The sequence below is a fragment of the Gobio gobio genome, assembly GCF_949357685.1.
Source record: "Gobio gobio genome assembly, chromosome: 6".
In the NCBI taxonomy this organism is placed as follows: Eukaryota; Metazoa; Chordata; class Actinopteri; order Cypriniformes; family Gobionidae; genus Gobio; species Gobio gobio.
The window spans coordinates 21,579,788-21,599,548 of record NC_137102.1 but is presented as its reverse complement, the minus strand read 5'-3'; the positions used below and the strand labels follow the sequence as shown (position 1 = coordinate 21,599,548).

At 39.6% G+C, this 19,761-nt stretch overlaps 1 protein-coding gene across 1 annotated transcript in view; it reads left to right on the top strand.

Moving 5' to 3' along the window:
- Positions 1–477: 477 nt before the first annotated feature.
- pde4bb (phosphodiesterase 4B, cAMP-specific b) overlaps positions 478–19,761 on the top strand; it is a 47,136-nt gene continuing 27,852 nt past the window's right edge. Inside the window, exons 1-5 of the mRNA XM_079820251.1 lie at positions 478–909; positions 11,365–11,562; positions 13,538–13,574; positions 13,692–13,762; positions 14,115–14,164. Coding sequence (XP_079676377.1) covers positions 704–909; positions 11,365–11,562; positions 13,538–13,574; positions 13,692–13,762; positions 14,115–14,164 — 562 coding nt within the window. The 5' untranslated portion in view covers positions 478–703. The remainder of the gene's footprint in view (positions 910–11,364; positions 11,563–13,537; positions 13,575–13,691; positions 13,763–14,114; positions 14,165–19,761) is intronic.

Below are 19,761 nucleotides of genomic sequence, written 5' to 3'. Positions count from 1 at the left end.
CTAAACTTAAACATATCTGGCTAGCCAGCTAAACCGGCTTCATGGTATAGGCCCGTGCTCAAGCCCAAGACAAACAAAGAAACACTGAAGGACAAAACAGACAGGACTGTCAGGGCAGGATCCTGACAATCATAGCTGAAGTCAAATGCCAAGAACATGACAAGGTGTTCACACTATAATTAAACAAATGACAAATTATATTTTTGTGGAATATACATAGTATGTTGTCAATTAACCCTTAAGTAATCCTGTAAAATAATCATGTTAAGTCTAGTTCACTTAGACCCCAATTACATCTGGTTTTACCATCTGTTTTGGGTGATACAATAAAAAATTGTCAGCTGTGACAAACCTGGTATTAACATTAACATATGTCTCACAGAACTCCGCCTCTCCATCCGCACCTGTCTGTCTGTATCAAGTTCATACTCCATCTAAACTGGGCCAAGTAGGCTGCCATGTAGAAGTTCCAAGAATGTTCCAGAAAGGCGACTCTTGGGAGGGGAGGGCGTGCTGGGCAGAGGCCTGACAAGTAGGCAAGAGGGGAAGATGAAGGGAAAAGGGTTGAATTGAAGCAGATAGTGACAGAGATTCAATGTAAACAGAGTCCAGCCTACACAGCACCTCAACACACACTTCTACAGCCAAACTGCTGGATTTAAGGCTCAGCGCTTCCACAAATCTCTGCGTATGACAGTTCCTCATGGATTTAAAACAAGATTCTGACATTAGCCCTGTCAGTCGGAGGATGGAGATCAGTTTGGACACGGGCTGTCAGTCTGATGTGAAAGAGCACACAGCTGGTGCAAGAGAGTCACCCCAGAACTCCCCAGGCATGTTCAGAAAGCTGGTGGTGAATAAAACTATCCGCCAACGCAGACGCTTCACAGTGGCTGTGTCTCATACCTGGTAAGGCTACTTTGCTTTGCTGTATCCTTGCTTTAATTCCACTTATTCAAGCACTTCTTGAATATATTTGCCACCAGATTAACCTAGGGAAATTTGTATCATATTCAAGTGCAGCGTTTGTACCTTTGGACATGAATGAAAACTCAAATTGTGTGGTTTATTGATGTGCTGCTATTACTTTTCTATGGAATTGGATTTTCACCCGGTGAGCAATAAAATGGATAAAATAAAATCTATCGACCTTCACTGAGGGTGTTAAGCAAGCCATTTCTAAGGATTGGAATAGTGAAACAGTGACCATTTGCTTTTCCTGCTGCTGTGGTTTCATAAGTATTTCTCCCTTATCACTGTAGGCATTGTATAGAGAGATCTAAGCAATAAACAAACCAACAAGCTCTGAGGGGAATTTCATCATTACATTTGAATCAAAGTCAATACATCATTAGCTTTGATCTGAAGCAAAAAGTAGCTACATAAAAATAGTATATGAAAACACTGATCTCTTGATTTGCAAATAATGTAAATGACAACAATGGTATCATTTAAAAAGGAAACATTGACTTAAAGCCAATAATTAAGAGGTCTAGGAAGATAAAATTAAGTTTAATAAAAAAATTATTTAAAATGTGTATTGCTATATGCACATGCATACTGTGCATGTGTATGTATACTTTGTTTAAAAGGTTGAGGTCAATTTTTATTAAGCAATGATGGATTAAACTGATCGAAAGCTTTGCCATCACAGGAATAAACTCTATCCATCCATTACATCTTATCCTCTGGGTTGCAGGGCTGCTGGCCACAGGCAGGGGACAAACTGGATGGATGCCCTGTCCATCACATCAAACACACATTCACTCACAACTGCAGGCTATTTTTTGTGCCAAATTTACCTGCAAACCCACACAGACATGCAAAATGCACACCAAAATGCCTCTTGCTGTGATGCGCCAGTGCTACCCACTGAGCCACCCTGTGGCCAGAATCAATTACATTTTAAAATGTATTAAAATAGAAAACCGTTATTTTAGTGAGATGATATTTCACAATATTAATGTGTTTACAGTATTTTTTGATCCATATATGGAGCCTGGTTGAACACAAAAAATACTTACCACGTCTGACCCCAAACTTTTGAACGGTAGTGTCATTGTGCGATGCTTCATTGGAGTAGTCATGATTCTCCAAAGTAATAGCAACTTTTTGTTGATCTAATAGCAAATTTTAGTGGATCTTATTATTAAGGATTTCATTATTGTTCAAAAAAATCATTCTTTATGGCGAAAAAATTTGAATTTTTGTATTTACGAAACATTACCTGGCTCTTTTAACTTGGACCAGTAATCAATCACCCAGCTACTACACTACCACCAACAATCTAGCAGCACAGTTGTGAGTTTTTCATGGGCAAGCACTATTCACATTTTTTCACAAAAAGTAAAAGAAAATCATTTGTTAAAAAAAAAAATGTTGGGTCCTCATATTCCCTATAGAGTGTCTGCCCTCCAGATGCCACTTATGATGATTCTGCACTTTCAGCAGTAACTAGACTCTTGCAATAGCAGCCTGTTACTACACACACACACACACACACACACACATAACCGTAAGAGGTGATTATAGTTTCTAGGCTCTTCTACCAACTCTTGACAGCTTTTTATATCATTCTGAGTCTGGTGTCAAACACCCTTCGCAACCTTCTGGCATAATGCCCAATGTCATTTCTCCCAGTTCCTTTTAACCGCGTCGCTCTGTGGCCTATTTTTCCGTCAGCTGGGGATTCCTTCTCAATGTCCGTTCTTTTATAATTGATTTGCATTGTTTCTGTTGATTATGTCAACCCAAAACAGTTAACAGATAGTGTTATAATAACTAAGCAGTAAACTATAAGCAGTGATTTTAATTATAAACCACTAAAAACATTCCAAGGTACCAATGAATTATTTTTTTTCAAAATCACTCAATATAGGTACAAATGGGTAGATATAAAAAAATATGTACTATCATGTCAAATATTTATTATAATTACTGACAGTGGGGCGGCAGTGGTTCAGTGGTTCATGTAGGTTGTCTACAAACCGGAAGGTTGGTGGTTCGATCCCCGGTTCCACCTGACCAAGTGTCAAGGTGTCCATGAGCAAGACACCTTACCCCAGCTGCTCCCGACGAGCTGGATGGCGCCTTGAATGGCTGACACCGCCGTCGGTGTGTGAATGGGTGAATGTGAGGCAATGTGTAAAGCGCTTTGGATGGCCATTGGTCTGTTAAAAGCGCTATATAAATGCAGTCCATTTACCATTTACATCTAGTTTTCAACACTGACTGAGAACACAGAATGGTTTTATACTCACTGTCAGCTCCATCTAAATACAATATATATTAGTGCTGTCAATCAATTTAAATAAATTAGCTGGTAAATTTTCAAATTAATGTAGAACAGCATAAAGACGGTCTATTTTATATATGTGGTTTCACTTTATTTTGATGGTCCCACCCTTTAACATTGTGTTGATTATATGTAACTTTAAACCTACATGTCTACTGTCTCTTATTAGAGTGTTAGTAGAGTATTAGTAGACTAGTAGGGTTAGGGTTAGAATAAGTTGATATGTAGTTGCAAAGTTACTTAAAGTCAGTAGAACGTCTGAGGTAGGGTTGTGCGATATTGACAAAAAAGGATATCTCGATATTTTCTGGGATTTTCTCGATAACGATAATTAGATGATATTTTGCTGAGTGTGTGATTGTATTGGTACCTTGGCAGGTTTAGGACTGCCGTGGACAGCTGACTCCTAAAGTTTTTGATATTATTCATATTCTTTTTCAAAAAGCTGAAATTTATTTTTACCTTTTATGGGCTTTTTTACCTTCATACATTTATTTGATAAACCTAATTATATACATGCATCATCTTTTGTGTCAATTTCATAAATTTTATCAAATTTAAATATAATAATAAGACACAATAGGGCTGTTACCAATCAAATTAAATAAGTATCAACAAAATTCATCTTTGCAATGGAGAGGAAACACAGAAGCTGCATCTTAAGTGGCATTTAGATCATTTCCACAGACTGTTTACTGCAGCTCAGAGGTGACAAATGAATAACCCCCAGTTATGCATAAATAGTGTTTTGATGTTTAAAACATAAAATGTTGAATATTAAACACTTCCTCCCAGACCTCCCAGAAGCTGTTCTCCCTTAGAGTAGTCTACATCCCTGGGTACCAAAACCAGGGGCCAGACATCTTGTCAAGACAAGGGAATGGAGTCTCCACCCAAGGTGGTGGAGCAGATATGGAGGGAGTCAGCCAGGTGGAATTGGACTTATTTGAGTCTCAGGAAAAAACTCACTGTTCGCTCTGGTTCTCCTTAACGCATCCAGCTCCGCTGGGGCTCGATGCCATGGTGCAAATGTAGCCACGGCTTCATCTGGATGTTTTTTCACCAATCAATCTGTTCCTGGGAGTTCTAGATATGGTTCTCGGACCTATGTCTCACCCCGACGGCTCTCCATGGGAGATTCCTATCAGGAGCGACCTTCTGTCCCAGGCAGGGGGCAAAAACCCTCGTCCAGACTTGTGGGTTTGGCCCTGTGGGGGTCCAACTCATGAACTCTGGTCTCTCAACTGAGGTTGTTGAGACCATCCTAACTTTAGAGCAGAGGTCCTGGAGAGTCTCAGTCCTGCAGAGTGCAGCTCCAACTCACATAAAACTCACCTGCCTGCAGCTTCCTTCCCTTCAGACCTTGATTAATCCTCTGAAGTCTGAGCTGTTTTGGGGCCTTTTACAAGTTTTGACATACTCTGACATTTACTTTTTTCAGGTGCTTATAAACACATCAATGGCAAAAGTGTTATTACACAGTCGCATGGTTATGACGCAATCGTTAGCCTATATTTTACAAAAACAGCTTCAACGGGGCGATAGTGTAAGATACAAGGTAATGGAGCCTTTTATACCTTGTCGTGTTTGTTTAGAAATAAACAATTGACGAATGGAGTCTTTAAATGCCTCAGATGTAAAGATATTCACTGTCAAAGTGAGGCCAAAATGAATGGGAGTCAATGGGATGCTAACAGGAGGTGATGGCTCGGTTAGCAATGGCCACGCCTATGGGCGGTACGCTTTCCGGGGGCTGAGCTACCCCCTTGCATTTTCCCCTGCTTTGCTGCAAAGGTGAATGGAGTTTCACACAGAGTCTCCACCGGTTTAGCAATAGCATTAGCAGCAGTCATATTAGGACTGCTACTAGCGTGGGCAATTTGCGTAAAGCTACATTTATCTACGAGGAGGAAAAAATATTTTCAGTAAAGTTGTTGTTCACCACAATTAGCAATTTGGACAAGGGCTTTGTTATTACACTACAATCACTTACCTGATTGTGACGAGTTATCGCTAAAGGGATAACGTTAGTTCACCCTGAAATGAAAATAAAGCCATCTTTTACTCACCCTGCTGTTGTTCAAATGCGCACGTTCCTGTGTGTGCGCACTCCAAGACGTCAGTAGCCTCACGCAATGTTGTCATGACAACCGGTACACAACATTCCCTTCAGGAGGTTTTATTAGTGGTGCTTGCGAAGCAAGGCATCACTATTACTATCTCACCCAGGAACGGTTTATTATTATTATTCCGGACAACATTTCGGCGCGCTACTCCTCCTGCACCGTTTGTCACAGACCCATGAATGAGGCGTCAAAACGTGCGGCCTATTCGGGAATGGTGTGCTATATCTTTTCTAAGGGGTTGGGGGTACGATGTTCGCCCCAGGGGCGAAAAAGTAGCGTAAAAAATCCCATAGACTTAACATTGCGAAAAATTTTAACGAGTCATAACTCTGAGCGAGGATTTCGTAGAAACTCATGTGTCACCACATTTGAAGAGGCTGGCAGGCCCTGTCAGAACATACAACACAATGGGGTGTGAGTTGTACCCCTGGGGTGCTAGAGCTCCCCAAATTTGCCATTAGCCATTTACTTATAATGGGGAGGACGTCCCATAAAACGCATGTGTTTCTCTTACTATGGGAACTTGCATAGGGATTTTGTATTGACCAAAGCTCTGGCTCACAGTGTCTCAGAGACAAGGGGGTGGGCTCAATTTACTCAGCCAACCAATCACTATCTCAGGATCACTGTGACCCTATCAAGCCACGCCCTAGCAACCATTTAGAGCTCCCTAGCAACTGATCCCATAGACTTCCATTCAAAAACATCAAAGGGATATCTTTGGATAGAAGTGTCATAGAAACACAAGGGTGGGGTTGTTTGACTCGGGGAATCAACAGCCAATCACAAATCCCCTTCAACACTTCCTAGCCACGCCCTAGCAACCATTATCAAGCACCCTAGCAACACAAATCCACAGAGGGATATCTTCACATCTGAATGTCATAGAGGCACGGGGGTTGGTTTATATCATTCATACTGACAAGCAGCCTTTGGAGTATTGTCATTGGATGCTGCCAAGCCACTCCATAGCAACCAAACAGAGTACCCTAGCAACCGTTTACCAAGACATATGCCTCAGAACATCATAGAGACATGGGGGTTGGTTTATATCATTCATACTGACAGGCAGTATCATCATTGGATGCTGACATGCCACTCCATAGCAACCAAACAGAGTACCCTAGCAACCGTTTACCAATACCTATATCTCTGCCTCAGAACATCGTAGAGACATGGGGGTAGGTTTATACCATTCATTATGACAAGCAATATCATCATTGGATGGTGCCAAGCCACTCCATAGCAACCAAACAGAGTACCCTAGCAACAGTTTACCAAGACCTATATCTCTGCATCAGAACATCATAGAGACATTGGGGTTGGTTTATATCATTCATACTGACAAGCAGCCTTTGAAGTATCGTCATTGGATGCTGCCAAGCCACTCTATAGCAACCAAACAGAGTACCCTAGCAACCGTTTACCAAGACCTAAATGTCAGCCCCAGAATATGCTACTGACATGTTGCTTGGCTTTTTTGCATCCCAGTAGCATCAGGGTGGCGAGTTTTGCCACGGCAAGCACCACTCACATTTTCTTCAGGAAATGTACATTCTAGTTATTAGTATTATTGTATTATTTCTTATCATGTACGTTATAGAAAAGATGAGAGTTGCGTTTGTTTCTATTGAGCCTGATTTCTCAAAATGGTGCGTTTGTGTGCTTATCCTGCGTGCCATGACAACAGTGAGAGTTATAGTAGGCATGAGCGCCGGGCCTGCTGATGGCTCTGAGTGCGCACACACAAGAAAGCGTGCAGAGTATCGCCCGAGCTCAGTGTTTTGACTGAATAATATGGTTTCTTTCTCGCAAAACATTAGTGTGCCTCCTGAACACTTTCCATACATGGCGCGCGTCTCCCTGTATCATTGCGGGATACATTTGTATATTTTTGAAATGTTTTAGCATGGTCGCTATTTACTGCCATAATAGGAAGGAGCGTGTGGAGGAATATTTTTAAAATTAAAAGGTCCGAAAAAGATAAAAGGACAACAGCAGGGTGAGTAAAAATGTCTTTATTTTCATTTCAGGTTTAACTATCCCTTTAATAACGTTGGTTAGCGCAGGGTTGCCTGAGGAGAACGAGACATTGGACCTGCGCAGAATGTCAAACACGCTACACTCGTTAATTTTTAATGTTACACCACATATTTGTACATTGTAGTGCATCCTCCCGTGCAAGAAATAAGTTTGTCACATGTGTTGCACTGTGCCGACCCAGGCTTTTTTAAAAGTGAAATAAAGCCACACTTTTGAGTGCCGCTTACCGTGCTCCATGGCTGCAACAGAACAAACGGGCGCGGCAAGCACTTCCGGAAATCTGGTGGCCACTATGGGAATTTTGACTAAACGATTCCAATGGCATCGTTATTTTTTAAACGGTTCCAAGTTGGAACTGGTTCTCAATGCCCAACCCTAGGTATGAGACTGAGAGAGCTAAGGAACAGGACAAAATAAATATATTTTGTTTTAGTTTATTTAGAATTTAGTTAACAAAGGCACATTAAAAAAGCCTATTACAACCCCAAATCAGAAAAAGTTGGGACAGTATGGAAAACCCAAAAAAAAAAAAAAAAGTGATTTCTAAATTTACTTTGACTTGTATTTCATTGCAGACAATATGAACAAAAAATATTTCATGTTTTGTCTGGTCAACTTCATGTCATTTGTAAATATGCATCCTTTCCTGTCATTCAGACCTGCAACACATTTAAAAAAAAGTTGGGACAGTAAAGCATTTACCACTTTGTAACGTGCCATTCCTTTTCACAACACTTAAAAGACGTTTAGGGACTGAAGACACCAAGTGATGAAGTGTTTCAGGTGTAATTTTGTCCCATTCTTCCTGCAAACAAGTTTTAAGGTGGGCAACAGTACGGGGTCTTCGTTGTCACATTTTGCTTCAAAATGCGCCACACATTCTCTATTGGAGACAGGTCGGGACTGCAGGCAGGCCAGTCAAGTACCTGTTCCCTCTTCCTCCGCAGCCAGGACTTTGTAATGTTTGCAGAATGGGGTTTTGCATTGTCTTGTTGAAATATGCATGGACGTCCCTGGAAAAGATGTCTTCTTGAAGGCAGCATATTATGCTCCAAAATCTCTATGTACTTTTCAGCATTAATGGTGCCTTCACAGAAGTGCAAGTTACCTTTGCCAAGGGCACTGACACAACCCCATACCATGACAGACCCTGGCTTTTGGACTTGTTGCTGGTAACAGTCTGGATGATCCTTTTCTTCTTTGGTCCGGAGCACACGGCGTCCATTCCTCCCAAAAAATACCTCAAATACTGATCTGACCACAGTACACGTTTCCACTGTGTGATGGTCCATCCCAGATGCCTCCGAGCCCAGAGAAGTCGACGGCGCTTCTGGACACTGTTAACATAGGGCTTCCTTTTGGCACAGTACAGTTTTAACTGGCATTTGTGGATGTAACTACGTATTGTGGTACTTGACAAAGGTTTGCCAAAATAGTCCTGAGCCCATGTGGTGATATCGCTTATAGATGAATGACGATTCTTGATGCAGTGCCGCCTGAGGGATCGGAGATCACGGTTGTTCAGCTCAGGCTTGCGCCCTTGTCCTTTACGCACAGAAATTCCTCCAGATTCCTTGAATCTTTTAATTATGTTATGCATTGTTGAATGTGAAATATCCAAATCTCTTCCTATCTTTCTTTGAGGAACATTGTTTTTAAACATTTAAATAATTTTCTCACGTATTTGTTGGCAAACTGGCGATCCTCGGCCCATCTTTGCTCCTGAAGGATTAGACCTTTCTTGGATGCTGCTTTTGTACCAAATCATAATTACAATCACCTGTTGACATCACCTGTTTCAAATTACATCATTATTTAACCATTTTACCTCATTACTAGCCCTAAATTGCTCCTGTCCCAACTTTTTTTTTAATGTGTTGCAGGTCTGAATGACAGGAAAGGATGCATATTTACAAATGACATGAAGTTTTCTTTTGATTTCTGAATCATTTGATTTTGTCAATTTTCATAAATCAAAATATATTAAATAAAAAAATAACATTAGGCTATAATATTTAAACATCAATATGAAACAAAATACGTTTTAATGGCTACACCAAGTTGCTTATTGTACACAAAACATATAGCATCTGAGCAGAACTTTGTGAACAAAAGCTTTATTGATGTGACACTAAGCTATTTTACAGTAAACACATCATAATCTGCCCAAAACAGGCCAAAGAAATCTTGTCTAAACAGTCTTACGTCTATGACATTTTATCTTGCAGCAGGATTAATATTTAAACAGTCTTTTGCTGTTTAATATTCATAGAAACTAACAGAATAAACTTACCTCACAAACGGCTAGCAGTTACTCATAGAAATAAACAGCTTTTTCTGAGGTAAATTATTCCAGGATTATTCCACAACACGTCTCAGAACGATGTAAAGTACATGCAGGAATGTTGATGTGTTTATTTGAGTTGATGTGGGCGTTGACTCTGCTCGCATGGATCGCGTAGTATTTGAATCTCAAAAGAATGCGTGCTCCATGGGCGTGCCGCATTAGCGGATAACGAAGAGGCTTGCGAACGACTGACATATCTCTCTTTTCAAACAGATTACATAAACTGAGAATATTTTGTTTTTGTTTTGATTTACATTATTTAAAACCTGACATTTCAACGTTTCTTTAGACATATGTCTCATGTTTGTGTGACAAGTATTCACTAAGTTAGAGTTCATTTTCTGAAGAGAATCAGATTAGACGTCATTGAGAGAGGCTGCAGATCGCACATCATGTTTGTTTTCTTTATTTTGCAAAAAGCACATTTTGTTTTTATTGTGAGGGTACACAAATAAAAGTAGAACCTTAACAGATTATAATGATGTATAACACTTGCTTGAATGATACAAATCAACAGAGTTATTTCGAGTCTCTTTGGCATTGCTGTTGTCCTAGCATCTTTATCTGATGGTATTGGACAGTTTGTTTGTGTTAGTCCACCAAGATCCAATCAAAATGTAGCAAACCTTTATCCACTGTTATGGGCAGAGAGGGGCCCGGCCATAAACTGGGCCCTGGAATGTGCTGTCCACTACACTTGCTCAGTAGTCTTGCAGGCCTTTTATCCTCCTCCATTCACATCGGCGGACCGAGGGAAGCTCCAGGATCTCAAGTGCTTATGTCCTAAGATGTGCTTGACATGATTCACACTAGGACAGGCACTTGTCAGTATGGCGTAGTGAGTATTATCGTTCCCATAGCGCCGCTACTTCCGTCGCAGCACGAGTTCCCTCGAAAGGGAATGTCTCAGGTTACAACTGTAACCATTGTTCCCTAAGAAGGGAACGAGTTGCTGCGACACCCTGCCATACTTCCTGCATGGCTGTGAGCGACTTACTTCAGTCAATCTGACTATGTTTTGTCCGGGTATCCTTTATAGCTTCCACGATGTGCCATAATACATCACGGTGCGACGTTCCACCAATAAATGATTGAACAGGTGCTTCAGACCCAATCACGCAGAGGCGTTCCCATAGCTTCGCTACTTCCTTTTTTTATTGAAGTGAAATGGTCTTTCTCAAATGGTTTGCTTCTCTTTGCCTTCTCTCTGAAGCTGGCAGCTCAATGACCTTCACTTCAAAGCATCAATTTTGACCTGTTTTCCACAATTCCTTTCTTGCCTGTCAATCTTTTCATCTCTGTTCAGTGGTTTTCTATTAGCTCTTGCATTAACTCTTATTTTCTTCTCAATAGTTTCTTTATACATCTCTCTTTTAACTCTTTCTAAATCTTTCTTCCTGATGTGCTGTTTACAGATTTAAACAATATATAAAGGGTGAGATTTTGCATGCAGAACATCGTTTTCCATTTGCAGACTTTAATATTAGTTTGTGGGGTGGTATTTTATTTATGTAATCATCATGTTGACCATGTGTCTCTTTCTGTCTGTGTAGTTTGGAGGTGGAGAATGGCCCCTCTATCGGCTGCAGTCCACTGGACCTGCAAGCGTCACCGGGCTCTGGTTTGGTCCTGCATCCCAACATGGCCAGTCACGGGCAACGGCGAGAGTCTTTCCTTTACCGCTCGGACAGTGACTACGACCTCTCACCCAAATCCACCTCTCGGAACTCCTCCCTTGTTGGAGAACAGTTGTAAGTTAAAAATCATCCCTTTACACCTTTAATGACTTTGGTACAATACATTTCAGTTTAATGATGCCCAATGGAACTCCAATGGAAGTGGAGGAGTTTGTGAAAAAAGTGGTGAGAAATTCTAAAGCAAAAAAAACACACAAAAAAACAGTACTATTTATTTGTTAGTATGGAAGCCTTAAAGGGTTAGTTCACCCAAAATTAAATTTCTGCCATTAATTACTCATCCTCATGTCGGTCCAAACCCGTAAGACCTTCGTTCATCTTTGGAACATAAATTAAGATACTTTTAAAATCCGAGAGCTCTCTGACTCCTCCATAGACAGCTATTTGTTAAAATAGTCCATGTGACGCCAGTGGTTCAACCTTAATTTATGAAGTGACAAGAATACTTTTTGTCCGCAATAAGTTTATTTTTTTATTTCTTGTTTTCTCCTGATCTCGACATAACAAAAGTTGTTTTCTCATGATCTCGACTACATTTTCTTGGGATCTCCACATAACAAAAGTTGTTGAAAAAAACAACAATTATAACTTCAATAAAGTTGGTTTGATATTTGACATTCGCAATCATTTCTCAAAAACCTCATTGTTCGGTAAAATGTATTCTGTCTTTTCACTTTTTCGGCCGAATAATTTCGGTTGCCGAACATTGTTGCATCTTGGTGATATATTGATATTGATTGGAATAGTTTCATTTCTACTTCAGATGCGATACACTAAGGGAGCGTCCCCAAAGTGTCGTTCCGACGCAATGTGAGTTCCCTCTAAAGGGAACCTTTATGTTGAGATCATGAGAAAATTAAGTCGAGATCATGAGAAAACTTTTTATAATATAAAAATTGTATATTTATTATATATTTATTATTTACTATTATTTATTTATTCTTACATTTATTTGATATTTTTTATTCATTTATTTTATTAATTATTTGTAGTTTTTAAACTGCATTTGTTTGTTTGTTTTTACCATATATAGTTTGTCTTTTATTTACTTATTTATTCATTTGTTTACATATTTTAGCTTTTTATATTGTATTTATTTTATTTTTATTTATTATTTATTTGTGTTTATTAGTAGTTTATTTCCTTTTTTAATTTTTACATTTATTTATTCTTTGTGTATTATTTCATTTTTTTCCATATTATTTATTCCTTAATTTATTTATTTATTGTAATTTTTTGTCTGTTTCATAATAAGGCAATGTGTTTTTTTGTTGTTTTTGTTTTGTTTTTTACATGCTGACTAGATAAAGCTTTGTCAGGAGGCGACAATAAAGAGGATTGTCCTAGAGCCTGTGATGAGGGAAGCCCACTAAACATGTCTTTAGGCTTAATTTATACATTAGCATTTAGCTAATTTATTTATTACTTTTTTAAATTTTGGGAGATTTGCAGTTATATGTGATGGACCTCTGAAATTAGGAAGTTAGGGTTAGGGTCTCATAGTACATAATATTTGTTTTATTTTTATACTTTTGTTCATTTTTTCATCTTAATTTTTGGAAATCTCCTTTGCCTCCTCAGAGAAATAGTCCTTGACAAATTGTTTCACAGTCTAACAACTTCCAGCAGAGTTTAGCTCAATGGGTACACACCTGAATCAAGGTCTTCAGGTTCGCCACACACCTACAGGCAGATGTGTGTGAACAGGTTTGATGCTAAACTCTGCAGTAAGGTTGATCTCCACGAATAGGACTCAGTGTATCTGCAATAAATCATTCAAGTCTTTGCAGCTGCGGTACAAAAAGAAGGGAAACTACAGAAGCAATGCAGAAATAATGCATAACATAACCTATTTAAACCTGAGAGACTGTATGGTCTTAACATATTGCTCAGTAATTACAAGAAGTAAGTATGAAGTAAACAACTAATACAGTAATTTGTTTAGAATAGAATGTGAATTATTCTAGCATGGACAATACAGCACACAGGTTTTGTATTCTGTATGATTTTTGTTTTCTTTGCTTGTCAGACATGGTGAAGATCTGATAGTCACTCCTTTTGCTCAGGTACGTTTGGCTTTTGCTTTCTGGAATGGAAGACGGTAAAGATCAAAATGTGAATGATTTTACACGTGGACTGTTTCACGACTTTCATATCTGTGTTGCTGTCATTTTATTCGATAGGTGCTTGCAAGTCTTCGCACTGTTAGGAATAATGTCAGCTTCCTGACAAATGTGCCGTGTCCCTCCAGCAAGTAAGTGTTATTTAAATGCGTTTCATAAAATGTAATATGAGAAAATACCACAAGAGGGCAGAACTCACTTAATATGACGTTTTGTCAGACTGAATGGATACGACACTAACCTACTCTACTGCCCTTCCTTCTTATAATGTTCATAGTAAATGTCTATTGATTTTTGCCTGGTCATTGTAACCAAAAGTAAAGACACTTTAACTTTATAATTGATAAATCAGAGACAAATGTTACTCTTAAGTTACTGAGCAGAATCTTGGTCTGTGTTCAGTTGGTGATGGAATTATCAGTTTCTATTTTATTTTTTCGGATCTTCTTTCTAATGTATTTATTGTCCTGCTTCACTTAACAGAAGATCACCAGTCAGCAGTCAACCGCCAATGACCAAAGGCAACCTGTCAGGTAATATCTTCTGAATCCATTCACAGATGTTAGACTGATGAAAGTTCCCTTACAGTGGTTGTAAACCTCAGTGTGAATTACTCATATCACTTATACTTACAGTATCATAAAGGGACAACTATGATCTGTGTTATGAATAAATATAAAGTGGCAAAATATCTTAAAACGGCACTTCACTTCCATTCACAAATCCTCTCCTGTGGCCTCATGGGATAGTAAAGTGTCCATCGCACATTTCAGAATCTCGCCGGAAGTAGTAGGTCTTCCGGGGACTTTTTGCTTATTCTTTAGTACTGTGAATTCGGACATACCACTTTTGTCGCATACTGCTGTTCGTCTACTATATAGCAGGGAAGTATGCAATTTTGGATGCAGCCCATACACTGTATAAAACAATGGACATGTGTCCATGACGTCACCCGTAGGTCTCTGAAGAGCACTTTTGAAGCCCAAAGTGGGCGGAGCCGGCCGTCTCCATCTTGGCAGCGTGTCACTTCCGGATAATTGAAAATGGTCAGAGGCAGGATGTGTGTGGAGCTGAGGTGCCTGGTTGCTGAAACAACGCCTGCCTAGCTCGACCATAGCGGCAAATCACCTGTCACTCAAGTGGCCACGCCCTTAATTATGCAGAACTTTAAGGCTCAATATAATTTAAACTGATGAGTTATACAAAAATTCACCCCCTCACAGTTGTCATGAAGGGCAAATTTAGCTATATAGCCCAAAACCACTTTTTGTACCAGAGTGTAAACATATTTTTTTCTGCTGTAAAGTTGGGTATTTTAACAGGGGTCTATGGGATTGACTCCCTTTTGGAGCCTGTCTCTAGCGGCCAGTCAATGAATTGCAGTTTAAGTCACTTCCATGTTTGATTCAAGAGAGAGATAGCAAGGTTGCCGCTTGATGGCACCATAGACCGTAAAAAAAATATGGACTGTGCGTCTTCACTACCTTCCACTGAAGACAAGTGAAGCCGCCAACTAACTAACTAAAACCAAACTTATTTTAAAAAAAAAAGAACACTTGAAATTAAATCATCGTGATAAAAACTGCCTAAAATGACAGAAGCCATCTTTGGTAAAAAATTATTTGAAGTGTAATTTGATTGATTTAGTTTGTCCATGGAGGGGCGGAGCTTATGAGCTATACTGGGACCAACCACCTGGGGGCAATCGAGACGCTTTGGCTTCGGTTTTCAATATGGCTGCATCCGAAAACCAAGGCTAACCTGTTGCCTCGCTGCCTTATCAGGCAATGAGGCAATGCACCTCACGAAACTGATTTCAGACAGACTTCTTAGGCAGTGTAACAGTTTAATGATCTACAGCAAAATAGAGGGAGCTTTGGTGAGAACTAAACAAATATTGCATTACTACAATAGAAATGTATCGCTAGAAATGACATCAGAAGTGGAAAATGTTGGTCAAAAACGTACATTTACACACAAACTGACCAGCAAACACAACTTTCGGATGCCATCTTTTTTTTCTAGCTCAACTGTCACAGAATGGAACGCACAGGATTGTGGGATTTCAAAGGCAGTGAAGGATACATTTATGCTGCCTTCAAAAATCGATCAGATGAAGGTATCTCAGGAGACAGAAAGTGAAGCGAACATTAGATTTGGACATGCCTTGATACCTTCCGACCTTGAAATGTGTCCTCCGAAGGCAGCATTTTCCAGGTTTCGGACGCAGCCCACGAGTGCGGCAGGCTTGGATGGCACCTAACTTTTTCTGCAGCAGTTTATTTCTGCTACTAAAGAAGTGATATTGCCATCTACAGGGCATTGAAGGTACTATATCTTGTGAGTTTTGCTCTTACCCAATCTTGACAACAAAGCTACTTAATGTGAATTCGAGTGCATTAGCAGGTAGTTGTGAATAGCAAGTGTTTCATATATGAGATGAGGAGATGACTGCAGCTGGTTATAAGGCCAAAACCAGCACGTTCAGTGCAGTGGCGGCTGGTCAAAAGAGGGCGCTGGGGCGACGCCCCCATCAAAATTCCAGAAATATACATGTATACAAAAATTATATAAAAATGAAATAAAAATAAAATTGTTTACTCATACGATGTGCTGGCTGTTAGTAAGAGCCTCAGCTTTTAATAAAAACTTGTTTTGATCGGTTAACTATTTTATATGTTCTTCAATATGTTTCATGCGGTTTCATGCGCGAGGGACGCCGGACAAATGGATATATATCTGAGTACAAAAATCTACGGGCAGCATGTGACCTGAAGCTGGTCTCTAATTGGTTTCCTAATGATCCTCCTCCGGACGCAGGTCGCTGCGTCCCTGGCGAATCAGAATTGGATGCGTGCTATTTTATCCAATCTGATTGGTTCTCGTCACCTGTCATTCAACTTTCCGTTCTTGGCCACTAAAGCGAAAGTGCGCGGGTGACACAGTCACTCCGACTCCGCCAAAACCTTGTTAGGATGATCCCTTTCGTAGAGATGGCAGCAGTTAAACCAAATTCTTTCACAAGGCGTTCGTTGGAAGAAAAAAAAGGATAAAGGATCCTGGACCAACGCAATTTACAAATCCAGCAGCCGGCCAGTGACAGGACGAAGCTACACTCGGAGCTTCACGCGCTTGTTATGAGAAACGTAGGTGGCTGGCTGGATGTGTTGTTAGCAATGCCCTTTATTGCTTTCCTTGTCTTTTATTTCAAAGTGTCGATACTGAAGTTTTGTGGACAACAACGGGGGTAAGAGACCTCAAATATCTAACTGAACAATGCAAACGTCATGACACTACCGAGATGACTGACTTTGATCAGAGAGTCATTGAGACATTTGCTGGCCAGAAAGAAAGGAGAGCAAAATGTATGTTCAAGTCAACATGCTAGTCTGTTGTTGCTGTTTTCTTTTGTTTTTCCTTTCCTCATTCAATTATATGTTGGAAATGAATGTGTAAAAAGATAAAAGTGAAGACACTGTTTTCTCTTTAATGCTTGAATTTAGTCAACATGCATCTTGATACTTCACTATTTCATTTTACTTGACCATTAATCTGTTGTATTGGAGAGGCCTTTTTGAAGGATATTGGTTATCCTATGCCCTTTTTGAGCACTTGAGCTTAACTGAGACTTGAGTGTCTGTTGACACTTTAAGAGGCTGCTGTGTCGACTGCAATATTGAGGTGTTCAGTTTTATTTTGCAGATAAACATGTGATCGCTCTCCTCACAAATCAACTGTTTCTTGTTTTTCACTGCTTTGAGCCTACAATCAGTACAAGTAAAAAAAATACTTTTACTCAAGTGATATTGAAATCGGTGACTTGTAACTTGTAATGGAGTCAGTTTAGCTGTAAGGTATCTGTACTTTTGCTCAAGTATGATTTTCTTTACACCTCTGTTCAAATGTATTACATGTTGTTATTGTTATATATATATATAAATAATTTATTATGTAGGCTAAATAATATATTAGTGAATTAATTATATTTACATTTATATATCTTTTTTATAAAATTGTTTTAATAATTTTCAAAATGCAATGGAATTTTTTTCCTTTTGATTTTGGGGTGAAATATGAGCCAGGCATGTTTTTGTGAAACGAAGCAGCAGGTGTTGTTGGCTCGTGTGCGTGTTTTAAACACTCCTTATCATGGTTGCCACAATGGCCACCGCAACTCTCTCCATCTGAGCGGCGTGAAAATCCCAGTGTCTCTGAAGAAAAGAGAACTGAGGGTGTGAGTGTGGGTGGAGGGGGAATAATGAAAGTTTGAGTAAGATAGCATGCTTGCATGACCTCTTACATACACACAAACCACAGAGACGCAATGTGCGTAAATGCAGCACCGCGGCGCATATAAAAAGTTGTTTGTTGCATGCATTGTGTGTGTGTGTGTGTGCGTTTGTGCGGGTGTGAATAGTCATGCATGCGTAAGTTGCATACTTAAAAAGAGCAGGATTATGTGCGCACAGCTGTTAATAAAAAATCATGAAAGTTTTCAGAGGCTTGTGTGAGGATTTACAAGCAAGTGAGTCCCGTTAAACATGTCCGGGTCATATTTCACCCCAAAACCAAAAGAAAGAAATACTAAATGAAATATATTAGATGTATTTTCTAAATTACATTATACATCATGGTCATGGGTGAAATTACTTTAAATTGCATTAATGGAACCATACCTTGTATGTATGTGCATGTGTATGTGTTTTATTTAGGCCTACTAGAGGAAAAAAAAACAACCACATAAATGATAAAATACACACATATATGGACGTTTAACATACCGTACTAGGCAAAATTTCTACTACATATATATCCAGCCTATAGTTTTGATCATGGTAGCGTATTTATACATTTAAACTGCCATAAATTTATACTTAAACACTAATGTTAATAATGGGAATATAAAAGCAAGACTTTTTTTCTTGTGATATTTGAGGTGAAATGTGACATAGACATGCTTTTGTAAGATCTGCCCAAACGGTTTTTGGTTTATGCTGCAAGAAAAAAAAAAACATGTTCACGTGTAGTAAATTTGCCTGCAGTTGTGTTTATTTGTGAGCTGTGTGTGTGTATGTGTGTGCATGCTCCAGGTGTAAAAGCTTTCATCACTGATCTACTGAGCTGAGAGTTGAGAGGAGGGGGGCAAAGGATTGTGGGATGTTTTGGTTCCTGTTTCAGAGGCCTCTTAGCCTCATTGACGTCAGTCACCACCCACCTACCAGTACCTTCACTTCCTGTGTGTTTGAAAGCGCAGACGCCTCATGGTCCTGGCAGGAAGATACACACACTCACTCACACGCTGAAAATGGTGGAAAACTCTGCTCACTTACGTTGCACAAGCGTATCAAGTACGCCGGAGGAAATCAGAGTAGATCTAATGTTGCACAGTCCTCACACAGACCACTGTCCCTGTTGGCCTGTTATGTGTTTAATAACACAGCATGAGGATGTTGCTGTTATTTGATTACAGGAGCTTCATTGCTTAATACTTTTCCTGAAATGTTTTGTGACCAAATGCTTGACTTTCACTTGTACTCTATTAATTTTTTACAACAGGTTAACCTATTAATCACTTTATACATACCAGTGGCATGGCTACATAAGGGCCAGAATGGCACTGGCACATTCAGATTGATGGCTAGTTCACTCAATCAAATGAGAGACAATTTAAAAAAAATAATAATAATTTGTGGGAAGGGAGAATTTAAAAAAAAATTATAACAAAGTGGAAGCAATTGGGAACAACAGCCACGTAAAATCACAGAACGGGGAAGTCGCCAACTTTCTGCAGCTACAGATAGCTACAGATAGCTACAGACCTACAAACTTCGTATGGCCTTCAGATTACCTAAAGAAGAGTGTGTAGAGAGCTTCATGGAATGGGTTTCCATGACCGAGCAGGTGCATCCAAGCCTTACATCAAGTGAAATGCAAAGCGTCGTATGCAGTGGTGTAAAGCACGCCGCCACTGGACTCTAGAGTAGTGGAGACGTGTTCTCTGGAGTGATGAATAATGCTTCTCTGTCTGGCAATCTGATGGGCGAGTCTGGGTTTGGCAGTTGCCAGGAGAACAGTACTTGCCTGACTGCATTGTGCCAAGTGTAAAATTTGGCAGATGGGGGATTATGGT